This window comes from Zeus faber (genome assembly GCF_960531495.2).
Source record: "Zeus faber genome assembly, chromosome: 10".
NCBI classification, from domain to species: Eukaryota; Metazoa; Chordata; class Actinopteri; order Zeiformes; family Zeidae; genus Zeus; species Zeus faber.
In genome coordinates this window covers 25348891-25374099 of record NC_137199.1, presented here as the reverse complement: position 1 = coordinate 25374099, position 25209 = coordinate 25348891, and the positions used below count along the sequence as shown (strand labels likewise).

Here is a 25209-nt window from a genome sequence, read left to right as displayed (position 1 = left end):
CTTTGAGGAAGAGTAAGTACAACACGGCTTCAAACAGTTTAAAACTCTCCCGTTAAAAAGAAAAGAAAAAAGGGGGGGGGGGGGGGGGGGGATTCTTGGTCACGCTGCAGCACAACACAGGGGGCCGAGCGCACAGTTTTGCAGTGTCACACAATCCTCCTGGGGGAGTTCTTGTTTACTGGCTGAAATGCAACCAATAAAGATTTTAGGCATGCGTTATCGCCACGACAACCGCCCAGGCCTCTCCACGGACCGCGCTCCTCCCCGCTCGTGTGACCACAATCAGGGAGGAGCACCGGGGGGACCGGCACCGTGTCAAGAAAATGGGAAGTGTTCTCTCTGCCCGTAAAACGAAATCTCTTTACAAACAAGCCCGGAGGAGGGCCCTGCGTGTGTTCCAGCCACAACTCCATCCATCATTAATGTGTAACGTGCTAATGATGGGAAATTTATGACCCTGATTGTGTTAGCCTAAGGGCCAGTGCACTTGCTTTGTTCCCGGGCTGCAAGGTAAGGCTAATATGGTTAAGCTGTACAGTGAATAGTGTAATCCTTCGGGACAGTCTTGGCCCGTTGACAAGTGAAATGAGTTCAGAGAAAGGTGCAAGATCAGCCAGAGCCAGCGAGTCTCTCATGGATAAAATAATAAGGGAAAATAACGCAGGGCTTAACATAACCGACGATGTGATAAAGTGTCATTTCCAAAGCTCCAGCCTGGCGAGATTGCATTGAAAACTGCTCCTTCACAATTGATTGATGAAAAAATTCTTTCTATAGGGATAATCTTTTCTCGGTACAAAAGCCAAAAAGACCCGATACCGGACTAAAGGACTTTTATTTGCATTGCAGGAGCTCATCTCCTCCTCTCGGCCGCTCTCCTTAATTTCCCTGTCCTTGTCAGATGCCACCTTCCACCCCACCCCGCCCCAAACCACCCCACCCGGCTCCAGACCCCACACTCCTCAGCCCTGTGTTTGTGCTAGATTTGTTTTTATGGCCACTCCAGTGATCCGTTGCCACCAGCTGCTGCTGTTAACACAGCTGAGGTGCATTACATACACTGTTGTTACTGCCTCTTACCTGGCTCCGGGCTCCGCTCGCAGCCGCCTTCTGAGGCGGACGCAGACGTGAATGCGAGACTGTGCACGTGTACACGCACACACACACATATACACACACACATACACATACACACACAGGTGCATATTTATTTATGCCCACTTATACAACAATACATGTATAAAAGTAATAAAGCTCTGGTTAAAGCGTATACATGTATGGCGACACCTGGTTTTACACGTGTGCTCAATTTGCAGTCACAGCAGGCGAAGCAAAAAAAGTCCACCTTGACAAATAATTGAATCATGTGTTCAGTCTAGAAATTATATCCCTCTTAAAACAAGAAAAAAAAAATAAATACATATATTCTAATGAGTTGAGATCACTTTCACTTGCGATGCTAGGGCCAAACGATGGGTTAAGAGAGACAGTTTTTGAAATAAAGCAGTCTATTAGCGACTGATGGAGAGGGCAATATCCATCACTGCGGGTTTGTCACTGGATCTGAGGGCTTTGTTGGTGGTATTGTGGGACAGCCAACTGCAGTAAAGCATTTTATGATGTGACAGAAGTTGATGCTATAGGACTGTGTGCCAAAAGCACACCAGATGTTAGCGCCACAATCTGTTTCTGAGGTATCTGGAGCTACAGCATGAACAGAACACCACTTAGTTGTTTCTGCAGACCTCACTGTGTTTTTATCTCCCCGCCTCAAGCTGCAAGGATATCGTCAATAATTGAAAACAATAAAAATAAATAACACCAGAGAGTTAGTGACGGTGTCCGACACTCATTACACACAGTGCCTTGCTCATCTCCTTTTTTTCTTTTTTCTTTTTCCCCTCACGAGCTGCGACACACATTCCGGCGGTGAGAGCGAGCCAGGGCTGGGGAAACTCTCAGTGATGGCCCTTGAACCCTAATAAGGGACGTCTGGCCTTGTAGCCGGGCCCCCACCGGCGGTCGTGACTCCCCCGCTCCACACTGTAACTCTATAGCCACATTGTCACGCTCCATATCGCCGCGGTGACCCCTGGCCCAATTATGCAGGCAGAGCCGGGCTCGATGGTCTAACCTTGGGCGTGTTTGGGGGTGCTCCGGCGCTGGGGCACGGCTCCTGTCCATCATGCCATGTGAGCTCTGGGTGCTAACCAGGCCCTTCCCTGAGTGGTCCCTTTGGGGGACCGGGAAACAGTAACACGCCACACGCCGGGCCCCGGACATTACCCCATGGCTTCAAAAATCCTTTATGTGGTTAATGTGAAAGAAAGTCTTTTTTATATTGATTCGGAAAGCTGTTTCACGAAAATAAATAAACCCACTGAGTGGTCGCCCACGAAACACGCCGAGGAGTGTAAGATATGACGTCTTATCACATGAATTCTCGTCACTTTTAATGAATTATTTTCTCATTATCAAAAAGGCGAGACTGGGAGAGCGTAATATCGTTCAGTGTGATATTGACTTGACTTGTGTGACTGCGGAATATTATTACGGTTAGACCCATCCATGATGTCCGTGCTCGCTCAGCAGTTGTGGTGAATTAATGTGGAGCGTGCTTAGTATGCACTGTAAGCTTTGGGCAGACTACCCATCACCGGCACGGTGTTATTTGATGTGCAAGCAGCAGATTTATGCAGATGCTGTGGTGGCTGATTTTTTATGCCGGCGATATTTAACTGAGGATTTTCAAAAAGTCTCTTCCAAAAGCAGATTTCCCGGAAAAAAAAACCCTCTGTGCTGCAGATTTTTTTTTTTTTTTTTTTTTTTTCGGGTATAGGCTTAGTTTTTGAAAAGCTTTTGACTTGGCTGACTCCAATTTGCCAAACTGTGGCCAAAACCGTCGGACAGAAAAAAAAAAAAAAAAAAAGGATAATTGTCTGGAAAGTGTCTTTGATGTAGCTGTAGTCCGCAAAGAGGAGGCTGATTAAGGTCTGATTGGAGCACCCCATCCAACAATGGCAGGCTGGCTTGATGAAATAACTGGGCTGTGTCACTTTCAAGAAAAAACCCAGTAGATGACAAAAACCAACACTGAATGTAAAATGTATTCATTTAATTCTATGATAAAAACAACTGGCATAATATACTGTATTTATCCAGCACGATACGTCTACTGCCATAATGTCAATTTGCCACGGCATTCGTTTCCAAAAAAAAAAAAAATGAGACAACACAGCATTTTCTTAAAATAAGATTTTAATATTACTTATTATCATAAAGATATATTTACACACTTTACAGAAATAGAAAATAAAAACACAAAGCTACGCATGAAAGGAAAAAAAATAAAATAAGTACTCCAAGAGCTAAAGCTTATCTTTTATAAATTAGAAACCAAAAGTTCAAATATGTACACAGTATTTCAACCATTTCTGATACACTTGTTTTATTTATTTATTCATTTATTTTTGCCCAGTTCAACATCAAAACAGAGACAGGGACTGTACATTTGGCCTGGTGAGTAATATCAACACACACCATAAACAGAACCAGAAGATCGGGAGTAATACATAGTCTTTTTAAAACGGTGTCTGCTTGAGACCTAGTAACACTGTTGCGATGGCGTGTAAAAGCCGACAGACTCTGGAATTCCTCCCCAAAACCGTTCAAAATGGCAGAGATGTTTGGACACCGCGGTCACGGAGGTGGCGAACGCCGTCACCGGCTGATGGAGGAGGGTTCTCTGCTCTAATCTGGGTGCGAAACGTCTCATTTCGAAGCTGCGGGACGGACGACGGAACAAATCCATTTCCCTGTTTTGAGAATCAAATCTAGTTGCAGTTCGGACTGCCCCGGGCCGGCAGAAACGTGTGAAAGCGGTGGATTGAATATCGGCCACTCGGTCCTGCAGACACCCACTCCGAAAAGGCCAAAATGAAACAGTATGACGGACGTTGAGATGCACGAGGTAAATCATGGAATGTGCCGAAACGCTAACTCTTGCCCCCTCTACCTGGACGAGTGAAATGTTTGGATCTTGTTGCATCTTTCGAACGACGGCTTTTAACCGATCGAGAAACTGTGAGAATCGGCGTGGCAGCAATATCAAGAGTTTAAAAGCATTGTGGTTTTTGGTGATTCTCCTGCGGGGACCTTGCCTACACATGGGTGGGAAAACGGCAACCAAATGGGCCCGATAATAACTGGCGACCTCCTGGATCCGAGTTCATCTGTAAGTTCTCATTCACGCCGGTGGAACAAATGCATCGTCCTTCTCGTTCCCCTCCTGGCGCTCTCTGAGCCAAATGCTTTAGGACAAATAAAAAGACATGAACACAAAGTGGTACGGTCTTTGAAAAAACAAAAAAACAAAACAAACAAAAAAAAAAACCACAAGAGGAAGAAAGCGGGCCTAACAGGAAAACATGCAAACAAGTGCATAGGAACATTACTCAGGCCTTGCGATGGTCACAACAGAGAAGAGCTAGAGAGGAAACAATGGGAGTATAGGAATCGTTTCTCTTGTGTAAGCCTTGCTGGAAAAGACCATTAAGGAAAATGGTTTCGCTCCCCGAGCATAATGTATTGGTTTACCATTTCGGTTTGAGCCTGGACGTGCTCGTCCCTCCGCACCACAAGGCCCATTAACCTGATGTGCAGGGGCAGGGCTCGTGGGCTCGGCTCTACAGAGAAAGAGAGAAAAAAAAAAAAAAAAAAAAAAAAAGCTTTCACGTGTCCACGACATGTTGTGCTGCAGACTACTTTTCTATTTTTGTTACATCCACGAAAGAAACAGCTCTCCGCACTGTATTTAAAAAAGTTAAGCTTTGGACAACCAGCTAGACGAGAATAGGACAAAAAATAAATTGTCACAATACACTGCAAAACCATTCCATACCAAGAGACTCTTGTTTTCAGGGTTTATTTTTCCAGCAGCATAATGGAATTGCAAAAGTGCAGCCTCGCAAACCATTACAGAGAAGTCTCGGAGCAAAGCCACATCTACCGACGGGGGTTACTTGGTAAGTCGGGGGAGGTGGATCATTAATCTACAAATATTTGGCTTTGTTTTTAGATACAGATAACCAGACCATTTTGAAACGGCGCTCTACATAAACATTGGTTTGCTCTGGCCTCTGAAAGGGCAGCACGGCTGGTGCGGATGGTGGGGGATACATTCATGAAGAACAGTGCAGATACAGACGTTGCTCAGCTCCCCGACAATAACCTCTGCGATGGGGTGGGGTGGGGCGGGAGGTGGGGAAATTGATTTGAACCCCTCGTTATGACCCAGTCTACTCCGGCGTCCCAACTCCTGCAGCTTAGAACTTGCACTTCCCAGCTCATATATCCTCCTACTCTCTTCCCCCAATAATACATGACAACCTCCGCCTCTTTCCCAAGAGCATTAATGAAATCTGCATCTCTCTCTGAGAGGGTATGAAATAATAATGGTGGAACTGAAATTATTACTCCTTCACAGTGCCCTAGGATTTTAATACATTTTTAATCAAGGTAAGCTTGGCTGGGTTACCGCTGTGATTTTAACATGCTCTCTTAATAAAAAAAGTCCCCTCGTGCTCGGACCGAGGAGAGTAGCCGTTTCATTACAATATTTGCATGAGATGTGGGAACGGATGGGAGGGATCCATTGGAAATATCGCTCACCAAGCCTATTTCCTCACCTGGCCGGCGTGAGGGGCGGCGTCCTGGGTTGATTTGGTAATTAAGCAGAAGTAACATCCACTACAAATGACTTCACACACCAAACGGACTGATTGAACGCGGGCTACTCTAGCATGAAACATTTCTAATTGTGTTCCGTGGGTTTTTTTCCCGCGGCACAGAAATCAACAGGGCTTCGGGGCGGGGGGGAGGGGAGGGAAGGGAAGGGGGGGGTGTAGGGTGTGGGAATGGGGGCGGTTTCAGTCAAAGCCAATTTGACAATGAGCTCAGACTATAAGTGGCCCCAACCGGCCTAAGGGAGATCCATCTGAGAAAGATTAACCATTGGATTTAATGAGCGCGGTGATCAAAGCCTGACCACCTGTGCTGCGGACGGGCGAGCGAGAAAGGCAACAGTACCCGACGTAGGGGGTAGAGTCATGAATCGGAAAAAGGAGTATGGATGGATACATGGCTATATTGGTTTTATACATAGAGGGAGAGTAAAGATACGATATACGAAAATATGCTCATATAAGCTATAAATGTACTGTATGCGCATGATTATCGTGAAACAAATGCACAAAATAGACTCCTCTGGTACAGGCTTCTATCACAGCACCCTGAGAAAAAAAACAAAGGAAAAAGAAAAGAAATAAAAACTAGTAAAACTTAGAAAAAATAAAATGAACTCAACAGTAATATATTCCAGTATGATGGAAAGGCATAGCGTTCCGTCAATCGAAGATCTCCATCAAAGGGTCCGACTAGTCTTATCCCAAACAGTAAGACAACTAGAGCACTAGTGGTAGGCTGAACACGGTGGCATATTTACCGAGCTGACTGGTGTCTGCTGCGAAATGTTGTTTTTTTGTTTGTTTGTTTTTTTTGGTCAAATTGACTTTCCTCCCCTCTACCACTGGGAAATGGGCTCGGTTACTCATTATCACAATTTATAATGCATAATGTGTCAGTGTATAAAGACTTCAAACAAGAGGTAATGTGTTTTCTCCTTTTTCTCCCTTTCGTTCGGACATTTCTGGCAGCATTGTGGAATAAGTTATTATTTGGCACTTTTATTAAAAGGCGAGGCGGTCCGTCGTTGGAGCGGATCGCCCGTGCCAGTTAACAGTCGTGTGAGCCGCCGCGCATAGCAGCAGTGTGGTTAGGACGCTGAGGATTTGGTACAGGATTAGGGCTAGGATTGTGATTTGGAGTGGGAGAAGGACTAGCGCTGGGAATTCGGGGTCAAAGGACTCATCTCCCCGGTGGGGACACTGTGACTGTAACCTGGGGAGCGTTGAGGTGTTCAATTCACGACCACCCAACCTTTGGATTTGAGCTTCCTCGAAAGAAAGGAATTACTATGCCAAATATAGTAGACGTTGCACAAAATATCGCCTTGGTCTCGGTAGTTCAATTTCGCTGTTGAAAGTTAGTGCAAAGCATCAATAACAAAGTGTAGTTGGCGATCCCGTCACAAGACAATAATGCTTCCGTAGTTTGGTTTGGAAAGGATATTTTCAATAGTTGACATTTTCACAGCTTGGGATTGGGAAAGAGTATCTTTGAGAAAAACATGGTTGATGTGGTCGATTTCGTTTTTGAACCGCCACTGTCCTTTCCTCACAATGAGCACCCTCTCCCACTGGTATAAAGCCAGAAATAGCTGCACAGCAATGGGAACAGCAGCTGCGATCACCTTGGATCTGAACGATGGGAAATACCACACCACGGAGAAATGACAGACGCTTTAAGACTAAGTATGTTTGGACCGGCTTCCCCTCTCCACCACATGTCATGCAAAGTCCGTGAGACACCCAGGGAGATGGTTATGAAAGGGCTCTAGAAAGCAAATAATAATAATAATAATAATAATAATAATAATAATAATAATAATAAAAAAAAGAAGATAAATAGAAAAAGTGGGGGAGTGAGAGAGAGAGAGAGAGAGAGAGAAATAGAATCTGGTAACTCGGGCTCAAAACCCCCCACCCCTTTCCCTGCCCCCCAAATTCTCCTCAGAGCTGAGGGTGAGTGGCTTGTCCAGGTTTTAGTGGACAGAGTTGCTTGAAGAACCAGCAGGTGCTATGGACATCACTCTTCAGGCTGGGCAAGCGGTGGCCCTCCGTTGCAAGGCCCCCCGAGGCAAAGGAAGAGCATAGAAATCAGAACCTGGGGGAGGGCGCTCAAAGCAGTGCCTGCAAATACAAAGCAAAACAAAACAGAATCATCGCAAAAATATCCCAAGGTGCATGTTTTTTTTTTTTTTACCCGAACACATCTTCAAAGTTATGCAATTTCAATTTCCACGGTGGTAAAAAAAACAAAAAACAAAAAAACACCCCCGGGAGGCTCAGACTGGGTTTCCAAGAGTGTCGATTCATCTCCACCTTAAACAATACAAGATTTGACTCGAAAGCCTGAAAGAAAAGGTAATCCCTCACATAAAACTGGAAGATTATACAGCCTTTTGATGGATATCGACGGCAGTGCGTAAGGAAAACAATGGCCGCAGCTCACTCTGGCACCAGACGGCCAACGTTAGACGTTCCTCGGGGCACTCTCAATGGGGCAATCTTTCATCTCCCCCGCGCCCTTCTCGGCCTCCCCTGTTGCGTGATAATTTTCCGATCGCAGATTGCCGTCGGTGCGCTTTTGTAACGCGGCAACAATGCGCATTCATTGATGAAAGACTGGCCTTGTTTTAAAGTGGAATATTTCTGTGCCTACGTAATGCCTGAGAACTGATGTGTATCTAATCTCCAATGAGCTTGAGGTTGTTGTCCTGTGTCTGTATTATTGTGTGACTTTTCACTGTATGATATCAGCGGGGCAACTAACCCAGCCCCCCCCTCCCGCCCGAGAAAGGTCCACGACGGCATCCCAGAATTCTGCGGATACGGCGGATCGGCCACGCTTCTCTCCAATGTAACGGTGGGAAAACGACTTCTACTTTTAAGGCAGAATTTTTATTTTAACACACACACACACACACACACACACACACACACACACACACACACACACACACACACACACACACACACACACACACACACACACACACACACACACACACACACACACACACAAATCACTCGGTAGTCCCTTTTTGTGTAACACATTCTTGAGGCTTTAAAAGTGTCTTTAATATCCTGCTGTCTTTTTTAAAGTGTCCTTGGCATGCGTTACATCCAAGAGTTGTAATAACACATTTCGCTCGAAGTTCATTCATGGGCTCATAAGGATGACCGGGGTTACCGTCTCTCTTTAAGGATTCCCTCACATCTGGAACGTGTAATGACTAAAATTCAGACTCCTTCCCTGGTTTGCCTGAGGTGACAGGGAATAACAGATGAGCTGCCTTTGATATTGAAATGGGAGGGAGGCGGAGGGGGATACTGCCGAATGCAACAGGGAGGACCGGAGCTGGCGGATGGGCCTGTCAAGTGTATTAGTGTTTTGAGACTATTTATACAAAGACAGCAATTAAATCTGGGCCAATTGTGACATTTTCCACATACAGTCCGTCTCATCGAAATCTCACTCTTCTTCAGCTGATGTCGCTGACGTGCCGCGGGCTTTGATCTTTGTTCGTTGCCCTTCGAGGGAGACGATGTGCTACTCCGGCTGTTCGGAAAGCGTTTTTTTTTTTTTTTTTCCCCCCGCTCATCGGTGGAAGGTTATTAAGGGAGAGCTCATGGAAAGGACGGAGCATTTCCTGGGAGGTGCGCATTGGCTGATTGCCTCTATTTGTTGTGTTGTTGGGTTGATAATTCCTCCTTAAGAATGCATTCTAACTGTTGCACGACATTGTTCTCACAATCTGGAGATGACATGGGAACCGGCAAAATATTTTTGGGATAGAAGATGGCATTTTATTTGATGGCGTCTTGTGGCTTCATGTTCCCAATCGAGTTCCTTACCATCTTGACTCGTGCAAAAAGAGTGAATTGGCACGCCAGTCGGACAGAAAAAAACGGCCTGGCTGTGTGATTGGAGGGAAAAAAAAAAAAAAAAAGGAGAAGAAAAAGATGAACTATGACCTCATCAACGGGGGATGAGAGTCTGGCAGAGCGAGCAGGAAGTCTTCATCTCGTTGTCATTGAAGTGGTGTTTGTGAGAACTGTGAGTCACGGAGGATTTTTTATTTTATTTTTTTAATGGCTCTTCTGCAACTTCCCGAGGCTTCCCTCATTGTGTGGTCAACCTTCTGGCACGGCGAGCGAGAAGTGACGAATTAGCGGCGGCGAATGTGCTCACCTTTTATTTGTGGAGCACAGAGCTCCCATGCCGCCCCAAAAGAGTAGAACGTCCTTGCTTTTTATTTTTGCCATTGTGCGCATTGCCTCTGATGTCCACAATGGGAATTTAGTTTTGAGTTCAAGAATTCTCACCCTTTCTAGAACTAACAAAACAGCTGCGGCCATGATTATACGTTGGAAATATCACCGACGTGCTTTTGAGGATCCGGCTTCTTAACTTCTCAGACCTCCGTTGCGTTTCCCTTCAAAACCGATTAACCATGGGTTATGGGAATGACACGTCTTTTTCTGCCGCACACAGCCGCCTCTCACAATGTGACTAATTTATGTCAGCCCTCTGCAAGCAGGCCTTGTCTGGCGGGCACCCCCTGCTGGGCCATTGTGCCCTGTCCAGTTCCCCTGTCTCTCACAGGCTCTGGGAGAGAGACATATGAATGGCTCCGGGGATTCACCACTCACAGACAAAACGGTGCTGCAACTGCTCTCCAGCCAAGAAGCACCATCAAACCAAACATACTAACACCAACCGGCCCAACTAGACAATAGAAACGAGCTTTCGCTTGCCTGTAGATATTCACCCACAAATTGTGATTATTACCAGTGCTTCATAGCCGTTTGGAACTAAGCTTGTTTTAAATGTAATTTATACTGGATTCCTTTTGCAGCAATAAAGGAAACCTTGGAAACAAAGCCACCTCAAGGTGATAGGTAAAATATTTTGATGATTTAGAGATTAAAGAGTTTCAGATGAGGTTGTCTTTACAGTGAGCTATTATTTTCTATAATCTGAAAGACACACATTCATAATACAGCTGAGAAACCCAACCCTGCTCAGTGTTATCTTGAGCAAAGATTTTTAATTGGCTTTATCAGATTGAAAGAAAAGATTTACCCTGGCTGAGTTGACTCAGAGGTAGGGTTTCCTTGCATCTTTGCCTCCAGTTTTAAGCAAAATATATAAAATTACACGGCAGCTACTGGAGAACTATGGGGACATGGAAAAGTCCAATAATCTGTCAAGACGTCAGGTTTTCTCCTCTGCTAACAATACCATCCCTGTGTTTATGTTGAGTTCAAAGTGTGGCTATGATGGTTATAAACTGATTTCCCACTCTTCCTGTAACTGTTTGAGTTTTCACTCTAAACAATACGAAATGACTCTGGCAAGAGATAATGTGAAAAAAAAAAGTTTTCAAATACTAACCCATTCAAGACCTGTTGGCATTATTGTGTTATTGTGTAAACATTCTCAGGGTACTACAGCAGCAGCTTGTTTGGTGTGTAAAAAAATAATATGAATAATTTAAGTATTTAAAAAATTATCATACACACAAAAGCTTGCTTGTACCCATGACCATTTGGCAACTTAAAAATTCCAGATTTTTAGGTTTAACCGCCAATGAATCCATAAACTTGGGCAGCTCCATTAGCTGGTATCAGATATGAAGGTACACTGTAAGATATTTCATTGATAAAAATCAATTGGAATGAAATGGCACTCGACGTGAGCCAAACAAGCTTGTACAGTAGGAACCCTTACTGTGTGAAAACTCACCTTGTTCTAAAACGGCATGGGCCCCTTGTGGGAAAGACGGGGCCGTGGGCGTCTCCTCTTCCAGCCGGAGGGTCTGTGGGTCTGGCCACCCCTTCCCGGATTCTGCTGGACCATCTTCCTCATGGCGGCAGCCTGTTCTAGCTCTCTGCCATGCTCTGTGGAGGCCATGGGACCTGGAGGGGGGGACAAGCAGGGAGAACATGTTTCACAGCTCCTCTACGACATTGGCCTGTCCAGCGAAAGGCTGATCGCAGACCATCGAGAGCAGGGATGGCATGAGTGATGATGCGGAAATAAGAGACACCATCAGCCCACCCAACGTTGCTGTGATTCATCAAGCCAACGCGATGGAACCATAGCACAGCAGATCCAGACGCAGCTGAGCAAGAAACCCTGAGCCCTGTGTCTCATGTCTTCATCACTCCGCCTAGAGATTACAAATGCCTCAGATACCACCAGACCTGGCGGAGGTGCATCCTTTAGCGCTGCCTGTTTGACCCCAGATTGGAGACGAGTCCAAAAAGCAACGCGTCGCCCACAGGATGTGTGGCGTGCACGGGGCGCGAACGTGTATTCTGTGTGTGCGTGCGTATGTGTCCATGTGTGAAAGAGTGATCCCAGATGTTTTCAGTCATCTCTCAATAAGTGTGGCCTGATCCGTTTAAGCCCCTCTCTTCCAAATGGTTTGATCCACTTCGCTTTCTCCGTAACCTTTCAACCTTGTGCAAACCAAGAGACCTCCTCTGGGATATCTTTTCTAGGAGTGCATTTTGACTCGCAATCAGATATTTATCATGGAGGATCTCTCACACCTCTTTCACTTTCTTTTGTTGTATTTGCACAGCACTTTTTTTTTTTTTAACAGGCCACTTTAAGGGGCTATATCTATAAAACAGTTGCCGTCACCAAGCATGACATCAGTTTGGTTTGGCAGGGTAGTTGTAGCTATAGCCTGCAGGTGAATTAAAATGATCCGATTCATTTCACAAGATGAATTGGGTTAGGTTTTTCAAAACTTGCTTAGGCATCAATCAAGCGTTGAAGCTGTGTTTTCACTTAGTCAAATGCAACTGAATATTCCTGTAGGTTTGTGACATTGTGCCTTGGTCGGATATCTATTAAACCAACATTATGTTTAGAGCCCTTTATTTAAACACTCAAGTGGATACACAACTTGAGAACTACAGGAAATATCCCTGTATAATAAACCATGAATTTATTCTCAATCGGCTTAGTGACACCTGTCACGTGGGGTTATGAAATTTTCAGAGTCCTCCCGTGAGAGACACGAGCGCCATTTTTAGAATTCCCCGGAGAAAGACCTTCCTTACATCTACAAGACACTGCACAAGCGATCTCCTTAAGATCTAAATGAATTTCTCCCTTTCTTTCCCCGCCGCACAGGAAACTACCACGGAGGTGAGAAAAGGGAGCAGGGATACTTAAGAATGCCATTGAGCAGCTGTCAAAGCTGTCGTTTTGCTCGGCCTCAGTACTTCCGTTAATGGACCAGAAGAAGCACTTCTGGAGACATTATCGAATCATTTGTCCTTTAGGGCTAATTCCAGCATTCAAAACTGTATGATAACTGCTCTTCTCAGAGTGTTTGGCGTTCGTTTGCGACGCTATCAACAAACGATAAAAAAACGGGGAGTAGTGTGTGCCTACCCAGCCTACCCTACAGCCACCCTCAGCAGAATCGATGATCCTTAATTTTTGTTTCCGACCAGAAAACGGGTTGTTTTTCTGGTCTGAAAGCGTTGAATGCATCGCACGGCTGGGCTCAAAAGCGCAATGTTTTCACTGAGACGCCAGACAGCTCAAGTTCCATTTTCACTCTAATCTTCTTTTGCAAGCACATTACGTGCTATATTTATGGGCCAACAGTGGGCTAACTCATTTGCAGCAAGGAGAGTCTCTGTTGCATATTTCTGCATCCAAAGCTCATCGTTTCCCCTAAGCGTGCTAATCTGCATATTATCCCCTTGTTATTGTACCAGAGACTCAATGAATGGGAGGCGTTCACACATTCGGAACGCCTTCAGCTCATTTCTTTATAATCGTACGGGTTCAACGTGAGAACAAGTTCAATGGGTGAGCCACTCTTGAGGCTGAGTTGAAGCAGGGTTTCATTCGGGCCCTTCCCTAACTGGCCCCTGGAACCCTTACAGTACAGCAGCAGCAACAAGCAACAAGCTGCTTATTCCTACAATGTCACCTTTTAGAATAAACCCACCTCCCACCTCTCTCTCACACACGCACGCATGCAAGCACGCACGCTCACACACACATATGCAAGCCCGCAACACACATTTCCAATGAAAATTACTGAGTGAGAGGAATTTTAGGAGATATGTCACATAAATGCACATGCCCAAACACACGCGCGCGCGCACACACACACACACACACACACACACACACACACACACACACACACACACACACACACACACACACACACACACACACACACACACACACACACACACACACACACACACACACACACAAGATAACCCAAGATACTGTTTGTAGCATAATTGCACCTGGGCCAGCTGTGCTTATCCCAACTTATATGCTCGTCCTCTCTGGGTGGCTCAGCCTATCACAACCCCGTAGTCAATAATGAGACAATTTAGATGTCTCCTGCCATGGCAAGCTGTCAACTACTGCTCAGCTCTGGGGTTTGAGGGGAAAGCGTCTCTCGATTCACTTGACAACTCTCAACACATCCATCTCGCCATAGGACTGAAATGTGTAATGGAGGCTGCTAAAAATAAGCTATCTCCCTGTGACCTGCGGCTAAAGATTAACTCTTACTCGCAGTCGGGAAGGGGTCATGATGCAACCGATATCATATAGCAACATCAGGCTTTGCATCCATAGCCATCTGGAGTCAAGTCTATAGCAACCGAATGTGGAAGCAATTACAATTAGATAACACTGTGTGGTTCTTACAATGATAAGGTTACCACTGAATAATGCACACTCATCTCCGTAAACATAGATATCAAGACCATCTTATTGCTCTGTAATTGGACACAGTTTCACATTCAGTGTTCACATGTGTATGTTCAGCTGCAAAACAGTAAAACAGGAATCAGATAAGTCTCAACATATCATCCATCTAATCTGCCAGTTGGAAGACCCGATTGACCTGGCTTTGCCCTTGTTCCACTAAATCCCAATATTTAGCCTTTCAAATTGTACTCTCCTAATTAAACTGCAGGAATGCCACTACTTATTGCCACCGCTGCTCCATGTCTGCTTACTGTGCCCCTAGGATGGAGGAAAAGGGTTGACAGGAGGACGGAGGGATACAAAGGCATCAGCATTGTCACAACCTGCCAAGCCTGCAGACTAATGATGAGTAGTTGGTCAGCCGCTGACTAATTTCCTGCTCCCGCTTCGGCACCCAGCAAAGGTGCTATCTATCATTTCGGGTTTTACAGTGGCCAGGCTCACTGTCTTATCCAGCTGAGCATGAAAGAGCATTACTAACAACTTTTCCCCATCAAGTCCCCAGCAGCCCATCATCCATGCCTAGAGTTATATATGTAGTACATCTCACACTTGCCGGTCTAGTCAAACAAGAAAAATGATCGTCTCTGTTCTCTGGTCTAACGCCAACTCTATCAACTGCCCTCATGGTCGGCCTGGCAGGCAAAATGTACATCGCTTCGTCGCCAAAGGTGGAGAATGCCAATACAGAAACACAGAGAGCGTGGCAAATGGGCTAGAGTTGCCTATTAAGAATTCTGCAGCAGATTAATGATCCCAAATGGATCCCATAGCAAATGGATGCACGTGTAAATGTAGAACACAACTGATGTATTCCCACCTATACCCTTATATTACCTGGACATAAAAGACTAAACAATACCAGTTTGTAATTCTAGCGACAGAATATATGATGAGTTCTGCTTATTAATTATGACTTTATACATGCAGTAATTTGCATGCATAGGCAATCAAGGCAACCATAACTGAGTTCTCGCTGTGTTTAATTTTCTGTTCGTCACAGCGAATTGACTCGTCATCTGATTGAATCTTATCTGTTTATTGTACTTGCTCATCACTTCAAGCCACGCTGATTATGAATCAATCGTACGCTGTATCTCATTGATTCAATCTCACGGATGGCTGATCATTTTCAAAACATTTGTTTCTCTGCTGAATGTTCTTTCTCTTTGCATCTAACCTCCTGCGGCACATCCACTCTGGGAGTCTTGCTGAACACAGTTTGAACAGAGGTGTCTTGATGTGTAAACAAGCTACTGTCACATAATGGAAATGGGGACACTGACCTGGAACATGAGGAGAGATTAATAGGATGGAGCAGAGGAGCAGATTTGAGTAAATAGGAGTTTCATGACCCCTAAATGTATTGGCATTTATTATGGGCATCACGCAATTTGCTGTTCTCAATTCTAAAAGCTCAATTCCTCTTGAAGGTGGTGGTAAGATCTGTTAAAAAGTGCCATGTACTGAGAAAATGGAAGAAAAAAAAATTCACTTGAATCAAATGGAACAATGCATTGAACCAGACTCCATTGAACCAGGACAATGTGCCCTCATTTCACCATTAGATGTATTATCAAAATGCCCTGAGCACTTTCATCATCACATTAGCATTTTGTAACACTAATACCCCTTTTTCCACTGTACGAAAAACCCGGTAACACCCATTTACATCTGGCATGATGGCATTTGTCATTAGTGGGAAAGGTTACACCTGGGTTTCAGTCCCGGGACAAATAATCCTGCAATAGTCACAGGTATTTATCAGCTCCGGCTCTGATCGGCTGTGATGGAATCACGACCCCCGGGTCGACATGCAAATGTTCGCCCCTTTTCCGGCGCGATGCACATTGCACATGCGGGACGATGAAATGTTTTGAGTGTGGGGACTGCTCCGCGGGGACCGCAACAGAGAACCCCCTACGGCCCCCGCCGGGCTCTGAGCCACTCCAGCACCGCCCCAAGCCCGTCTCCGCTCTCCGCCGCCGAAAGGACCGGTGGGTTTGGGCATGGATAGTTCATGCTGCCTCTAATTTTTTCCCCCCAATCACACTAGAACCATGACACGCCCCTTTTCCGGGATGTTCGTGGAACGTTACACGCCAGAAGAAAAAAAAGAAAGGCATACTCGTTCACTGGCAATGGGAACGGCGTCAATCGCCTATTTTTAGCGGGTTTACCCGGGTTGAAAAAACCTGGGTATACCTGCTAATTTTGGTGTAAAAACTGTATGATCAACTTGATGAACATTATAGATCTAGATATAAATAAAGGATCCCCATCATAGTATTTGTTATGAATTGACAATACACTAATGTAAAGAACATGATTATCTTTTTTTGTTATTATTAGTAGGGTATTTTACATTTTGCATACAGCTTGCTGTGGCTCATGTGGATGTCCCTGTTCAATCCTTAGGGGTTACACAAAACAATATTTGTGTTTGTGGGAGAGGGGTGGAAGATTTAATCCCCTGGTGTGTGTAGCCATGGTTATTACCGTGACGTCGGAGGAGCCAGTCGCTGTCTCAGTCGTGTGCTCCCTCCTCCATTCACTAAAATGAGCTGTGCAGATTTAGCCAGTGAATTCATCTATAGCATGCAATTGCTGCAGACACGCTAACCCACACAGCCAGACAAGCACATGCCGTGGCACAGAGATGCTTCCTCCTCAATAAGCACTTAAGGAGATCAGGATTATTTAGGCAGTGATGAGATGTGTTAATCATGCCAGCTCAAGCCAGCCTTGAGTAAGCCTCTGTAGCCCTACAGCACTCTACTACAGATTTGCTGGATGTTTGTTGGCACCCCCCACCCCAAAATTCATTGCGACTCCACTTTACATATGGAATTGCACCTTCAGGACAAAGGAAGCGCACCTAACATGACAAATAATGCACCTTTGTGAGGCTGGAGTGGAAATGATGCTTACTGAATGTCTACCAATAACTCTGGGCCTTGGCAGAAACTGGTACCAATTGCTTGCCGACTTTCAAACCACGTTACCATGGCAGCCAGCGTGAAATCCGCTCCGTTTGAAGCAAAAAGAATGACATTTTTTCAGCTGGAATGAACCAGGTTCCAGGTTTATAGATTTCATTGCATTAGCACTAAATCTACACTAGCGCTCTTCATGTGCGTATTTTTAACCCTTTTCTTCGTCCGTTACACTCGCCTTGTGTCTGTTCTCCTCAGGGTGTGGTGTGGTTGTACTTTTGTCATTGCTGTTCGGTCCTATTTGATATGCAGCATTGTTGTTCCGCGATAATACTAGGCTTGTTGCTGATCTGAAGGACGGCTTTGTCTACGTAAACTCCACAGAGGAAACAAAAGTGCATGAAAACCTGCCCGTGCTTGGGTAAGCATTTTACACTCAGCCCCCTTTGCAACCCCGCTCAGGAACCATGACTGAACCCGGCTGAAACACCAGAGCAAATAAAAAAAAAAACATTTGCGCTGGCCACAACTTTCTAGGTTTCTGCAGATGTCCCTTTGAGCCACACGGCTGCCTGTGAAGGCTGTGAAGTATGCACACTCCTGAATTAGGCAGTGTATGTAATGATGAGGTGTGAGGCGGCCTGCTTTGCTATGATCACAGCATTGTGAGTTCAAAGGGGCCGGCAGCAGCGTTGAGCCAGCTAATGAAACCACCGACTCCCCTTACTACTTGACTACTTGACTACTGGACTGCCTGTTGGTTTATTCAAAAGCTCGCTCCAGTGGAAGGGGTGAACCAGTGGCTAGGAGGTAACTGTAGGTTGAAGCCCATTAAACATAGGCATAATAGAGGTCCAATCGCAGTCTTTGAACAGACTTTCCTTCCCAATTGGCCTCAAGGCTTTACTGTAGGAAGATTGGGGCCAGCCGCAGGATGTGTGTTGGTGTCGCGGGGCTGGCCATTTCATCGAACGGCAGTGGGCTGCATCCGTAGGCAGGTAAGTAGGAAAGTCTCCCAACCATTGCCCTAATCTCCGGAGATAGCATGTCAAGGGCAAAGGGATCCTCCAACCATCCGTTTCCATGGGCACGCTAATCAGATGTGAAATACAGCCCCTCCCTCTCCTGTGTCATAACTCACCCCATGCTGTGAAACCCGCATGCCTTCCCCCCGTTTGAGATGCGACGGAGAGAAAGTGAGGGAGAGAGGGGGCAGAGAGAAAGGAGGGAATAAACAAGAGACTTCACTGCATCTTTCCAGCCTTGGGGGACCACAGCCTGTCCCCATAGCCCCTACGCGCTCGGAGGAAAATAGCATCAACATTACATCAGATGAGAATTCTTCTCAACCAACCTGAAGGATGAAAACAATTGTTTTGATTCACTCAAAGTATAAGCTTAAAGATCCACTCAAACCAGGTGAAATCAATGCCAATGAGACACAAGACAATGGGTGGCACCCGAGTTAGTTCATAAAAGAGCTAGATATAACATTTTAATTATTGATAGGATGGTAGTGGTTGATCGTAAGTATTGCAGTAAAAAGTGTTTTTATGTAAACATTGTAACGCCGTAAAGCCGTGGGTCATTTAAAATCCCCACTTTAAGTTTAAACTGAAGCCATAAAATTCCTGCTGCCTTTTACTGACAGCTATAGCTGTCCGAACTGGCTGTGCAGGTTATTTAACACTCTGCAGGTCCTCCGGGGTCCATGAGGTTTTCATTAGCTGTTTGGATAAACTGTTTACCTGATGTGGATATGTGTTTACGAATTCCATATATTGTTTTCCCCTTCCACTCTCGTATACATCTGTTCGTATTCTGGGGTCCTGAGGTCCACGGGGGCCCCTCTGCTCAGAAGTGACATGATAGAAGGACCCCGCGAGGAGCCCTGTCTCGAACCCAAAATAACCACCAGGAAACAGGCCGTGGGCAGATCTCCACTATCAGTCAGCAGCAGAACATCAGACTGACCTGTGATCGAGCGTCCACTAAAAATGCGTGAACTAGTCTTCAAGACAAGAAATGAGATTCCTTGTGGCCAATAATGTATTGTTTCATAAATGAATGATTTCTGTGTGGTCACGGAAGGGAATCGCAGTGGTGTCACACGGAAGGGACGGTTTAATCATTTCAATTTCCATCTCCTGTAGGACGTTGGGCGGGAACGTGAGCCACACACCGGTTGGAACGGTGCACCACAGCTTGAGACTCTTATCGTATAAATAAGAGGTGTCGGACGGATGCGGATATACCGTGGCCGAGGCCTCAAAAAATTTCAACAGATCCCAATGGAGGCATTATGAAGTGTTCACCATGCTTAGTCCTTCTGAACAATCCATCGTCGCAACCCATGAACCCATCTCCCCAGCACACAACCCAAATCCCTAGTCCTGCCCAGACAGTCTAACAAGGGCCATCTGTTCAGGTCTCTAGCAGGTATGAGATCTAACCGGTCCATGACGTGTTAACCTCAAAGTAACAAGGCAACTGAAACTTAACAATGAAAGTTAATTCATTTAAAACTGCTCTGCGCCCAGTCTCTGCGCCCAGTCTATCTGCCGGACTATCAAACACATCTTTCTAAGATTCATACAAATCCACATCAAAAAAATTCATATAAATAGTTTTTTTTTTAACAGTGTTTGTATTGACTCTAATATATTTAAATGTAATTTGTTTCCCTCTCCGAGTTCCCTCAAATTGAGCATGAAGGCACTCAAAGCGCATTTATTCTGAGAGTCCGGAATATTTATTTGCGGTCCGGTGTGCTGTTAATAAAAATGTCCACTCCGATCTCGATCAGGAATCTGATCTGATGGGCCACCACTTTAAATGTAACGCTTAATGTTCAAAAAGAGAGTCATAAATCACTTTGTTATTGGACCCTGCTGGAAGACTGCGCTGCTTTTGAAAATATCTGGCTCTAATTAACTCGTGGGGAGTGAGATTGGAGTACCCTCGTCCTGAGGACATGGTCTGGCGTTCCAAATAGGCCCGGCTAACAAGCAGAAGGGCTGACTACCAATCATTGCACCCCAAAACATGGGTTGTCTCCTCACAGTTCCAAGGGGGACTCCTGCCCAGGTCCACAGAATGGAGCGGTCACCGAATCGACGAGAACAGCCTTCTCCTTTACAATCCAAACTGAGGCTTTTCCCCATGTGTAAAAACTGGAATGAAAGGTTGGACTGTGATGTTTTATAGCTAAGTCGCCGCAGAGGGCTCAGAGAACAATCCGTGCTCCCCGATAGCCTCTCTTCCTGCGCTTCCTGTCCTATTTTTTCTCTCCTGTGGCCTGTCTTTTACTCCCTCTGCTTTTTCCCCTTCACCGCTCGTACTCTCAAGGGGATGTCCAAAGTGAGTAGATTTATTCATTCAAAGGGTTTCTGAATTACATTACAACTGTCCGGCAGTTACATATGCCAGAGTATTCAACAGTCGAACTCCCCAAGGAGCGTTAGTCTAAAGGTTAACCTTATATCCCTACCAAATGAGTTATGATTTTTCCTTAAACCGCTTTTCCGAGCCCACTCTCCACAGCAATCACGGGCTATATCGTTGAAGCACTTTGAGGCATGGCATGCAGATGGGAAGGAAGCTATCCCAATAAATCGAAACTACTGTTGATATAGTGGAAGCTGGGGATCGCGGTACCTTATAGATGAAAATGCGAAATACAAGGCAGAGCAACAAGTCGCGAACAAGTCAGCCTTCACTGTCTTGCGGAGCAGTCTCCTCTCGGTGCATCGGAGAACCGGTTTTGTACGTGTCAACAACTACTAATATGTTCGATGGGTTCCTGTGTGTGTGTGAGCAAGTGTGTGTGTGGGTGTGTGTATTTGCATGCAATGCTGCTCGAAAGGGGAATCCTACGCTGCTCCTAAACTATATCTCAACTATTGACCTTGTCCGTGTTTCTGTCCGTCTGGAACGACGGAAGCCCAGCTGTCACCTACATGCTCCTGTGCCTCCGAGAAAGGCTCATTGATTCTCCATAATCCCGTAATAACCTTCCCGCTGAACCCCCGGTGAAGCCACTGTTTGCCCACCGTTATTATGTTATGTTCCTGTCCCTGGACATCTGGAAAAGTTTGTCTGTTTTTTTGTTCTCTCTCGCAGTCACCGTAATCACGTCCGCGAGACAAAACACCTTTTTTTATATCAGGAGCGCCCACGACGAGGAGCCAGGATTGTGATTTAAAGCTTCCTGCCCACTGTTAGTTTAGGGTTTGATCGATGTTGTTTATCAAAATATCCAAATGTTTTTTTGGGGGGGGGGTTTTCTTTTTATTTTTATTTTTTTCACAGCAGTACCGTGAGACGGTAGCTGCCTTAGCCAGTGGCTGCTGTGACAGCACCGCCTCTCTCCCTGACCCATAACACTTGGTTGAGCATCATGTGCGATTGCTGGGGTGTGTATGCTGGTGCAGCCAGCACAGCCCCAACACTACATCAAAGTTTAATACGGAATAATAGCGCTGCCGACATCCCCCTTAAAATCTGCTTCTTCTCGGCAGATGATTTCTCTCAAAGACAACCGGAATCTGTGAGATACATCCCCCTGCTGTACCTGGCCAAACCCGGCAGCAGCAATAACATCTACACCTCCTGCAGATGCACGTGCGACTATGAAAGCCGGACCGTTGTTTTTTGTCCTGCAGGTCCCGATCGTTGGAAAATGGCTGCATCTCTTGGTGGCGAGGTGCTTTGATATTCCTTGAGAGGTTGTGACAGACCTGTGCAGACCTGAGGCGGTTTCCTGAATCAGGATTGTTTACATACCAGTCTTGAGAGTTATGGAAGGAGGGAGAGTGATCAGCCTCAGGATGAATTATGGATACCGCATGCCTATGGCTTGTTGTCCGCTCTCAAGGCAGAGTGCTTTCTAAGGATGGATAATTGGAGTGCGCCGCTCAAGGACGCTAGTATTTCGCAGACGAGGCCATAGCTCGTGTGTTGTGTTGACATTAAATGAATGTCGAAAGCAAGCGGTTTGTTCAGGAGCCGTATTGCCTGTTGCACAATGTGTTTTAACAGATTCAAAAACGCAGCCACGCACGCTACAATCCCCGCCCTACGTCGGTCTCACAGATGCAGCATCGTATCCGAGCGCTTCTGAACGCCTTCCCTCAATTATACACATGCACACCTCTATTTCTCTCGCCCTCCCTATCCATCTGTGTCCCTCTCTCTTTTTTATCTCTCTTAAACGCACGCACGCACGCACGCACGCACACAGATGCTGGAGAGCCAAAGCCCACTGAACTGGAAAAGCGTTTGTCTCAAGATGAAAGGCTTCACACCCACTGCCTACATGCAGAGCCTCTTCCGACACCTTCCCGCGACAGCGCATACTGTAGCAGAGGCTTGTGCTGCGTAGACACACTCCGGCTAGGGCCGTACCGTCCCTCCCCACACCCATCAACGCTGCAACACACTTGCATCTCTCCCTCTCTTTCCCTACCTTCATCTCCTTCTCTGTCTCTGCCCCCTCTCCCTCCCTCTCTTTCTCCCTCTGCCTCTCTCTGGCTTTCGCATCTCTGTCAATGGAGCTCCGGTACTACAGTAGAAGCCGGGGGAACGGAGAAGCACGTAAGCAGCATGACTTGAACATTGTTGAGATGGATAAGCTCCCACGAGCCCGGAGGGCGAAGCTGCCTTGTGTTCTGCTTCGCTGGCGTAGTGCACTGGGCTTTCAGGCGCGGAACATGCTTATCCACATGCAGGGCGTGAAAAACGACACTGGCCATAATGCAAGATAATTGCTTCCCATTTACTCATGTGCTTTGAGCCGGAGACAAAAATAGCATGTCACTGTCGTAATGAATCTGCTGGGAAGCATTTGGAACTGTGAGTGCTCTGCTCTGTGGATCGATATGCAGAGCGGCCAGCACCAACCACCGTGTCGACACAGCAGATCACAGCCATAAAATCTACACATCTCCAACCACTCTCCACAGCGTTTTATAAACACAGAAGTGATCTATGAGGCATCCTGTTGTATACACATACTGCAAGTATACACATTTAAGTCAATCACATGTGACTAAACATAAACACAGTGTCTGTGTATGTCTGTCAAGCAGCTGTAGTTCATAGATAGGTGCCAATCCGAGGAGGGGTCTAGACATTTACACAAGGCTAACTGTTGTTTTTTCACACCACAATGCAACCGAGAGTATGTCACTGTAGACTACAGCCTTCTGGCCGGCCGCAGGAATCTACAAAACTGACCGGGCGGACGGGTTGTTTAAAGACTTATAATGAGACATCGATCTGAATACAGCTTGATCCTGTGCAATGGTTCCATTGGAGATATTAGATCCATATTGGAAATTATCTGTGGTCCAGTATAGATGCACAGACACGGCGCTTTGCGTAAAGATTTACTGTGACACGGCATCACGATTGACCCGCTTGAGCAAACATCCATACATCTGGGACCTGTGCAATGCTCAGCACAACACAATGCCGATCATCACAGTTGTCCTTTTGTACATTTACAGGGATATTGTAAGAACAAATGGAGAAGAGCACTTGGGTCTGATGGGTAGCATCATTCAATTTGCAACTCCACCTTGCTGACATGTGCCATGCATATCTACATTTTGTAACAGCCACAACAGTCACCCATGGATATAGCCTCAATATCTCTTAGGAACGGCACTCCACTACACCCATACACAGGGAGACACTCACACACAAACACACACAGAAATGCCCATCAATACCAGCCTCTAAATATTTAATCTTAAAATCACAGCCTCTGCTTACATTGAGCTGAAGCTGAGAGCAAAAAATATCCAAAGCACAGGCAGTATGTCCCTTTCAAGTTCAATATGAAATCCACAATAGAATAGCAGACAGTATCACCACTGCAGTGCAGTACTGTACACAACCAGGTGCTGATATTCCTGCCTTTTCTAGAGCCCACACAGGGCTATCCACGCCGCTTAACTGATCATCTACAGCTGCCTGCACGGCACAAGGCTAACACAGCAGAGAAATAGCAAAAGCACTGGGAGGCGACCGGCTACAAGGGCTGGCAGCTCCTCTACTCACCAGCACTGGCAGAATACAGCAGGGACACCAAGAGCACTATCACCAGCGTCAGGATCTTCACATTCATTTCTGCGCTCCCCTCCGTCTCTCCGCTAGTCACTCGCTGATATACTGTAGTGGTGTGTGTGTGTGTGTGTGTGTGTGTATGTGTGTGTGTGTGTGTGTGTGTGTGTGTGTGTGTGTGTGTGTGTATGTGTCTGTGTGTGTGTGTGTATGTGTGTGGATGGGAGGGAGAGGGAGAGAGAGAGAGAGAGAGAGAGAGGGAGAGCAGCTGAGCGAGCAAGAAAGAGATAGGAGAGAGAGAGAGAGAGAGAGAGAGAGAGAGAGTGTTTGCTCCCGTGTGCGTGCGTGCGTGTGTGTGTGTTAGTAAGCAGAGACAGAGTGCCTGTCTATACGTGTGTGTGCGCGTGCGTGTGCGTGTGTGTGTGTGTGTGTGTGTGTGTGTGTGTGTTCTGTGCCAGGAATTGGCACCCGGGGTTGTTGCCTGTGTTATTTGTCCGTGCGTCAAAAATGCGTATTTGTATCTGAGTGTGTGACAGCGCCACTCCAAGACTGAAGGCACGTCTTTATCTGAGCTCTCCCACGGAGGTGTGTTTTGTCCCCCTCTTCGCTCGCTCGCTCGCTCTCTCTCTCTCTCTCTCTCCCCCTCTCTCTCTGCCAGAGCCAAGTTCAGTGGAGCTGTGGATGTGAAGCC

At 46.0% G+C, this 25209-nt stretch overlaps 1 protein-coding gene across 1 annotated transcript; it reads right to left on the bottom strand.

The window, feature by feature from the left end:
- Positions 1–3240: 3240 nt before the first annotated feature.
- apln (apelin) lies at positions 3241–25209 on the bottom strand. The gene is made up of 3 exons (XM_080007765.1): positions 24516–25209; positions 11491–11663; positions 3241–7868 (listed from the first exon to the last, which is right to left on the bottom strand). The coding sequence occupies exons 1-2, from the start codon at positions 24580–24582 to the stop codon at positions 11497–11499; spliced, it is 234 nt and encodes a 77-aa protein (XP_079863891.1). The 5' UTR covers positions 24583–25209; the 3' UTR covers positions 3241–7868; positions 11491–11496.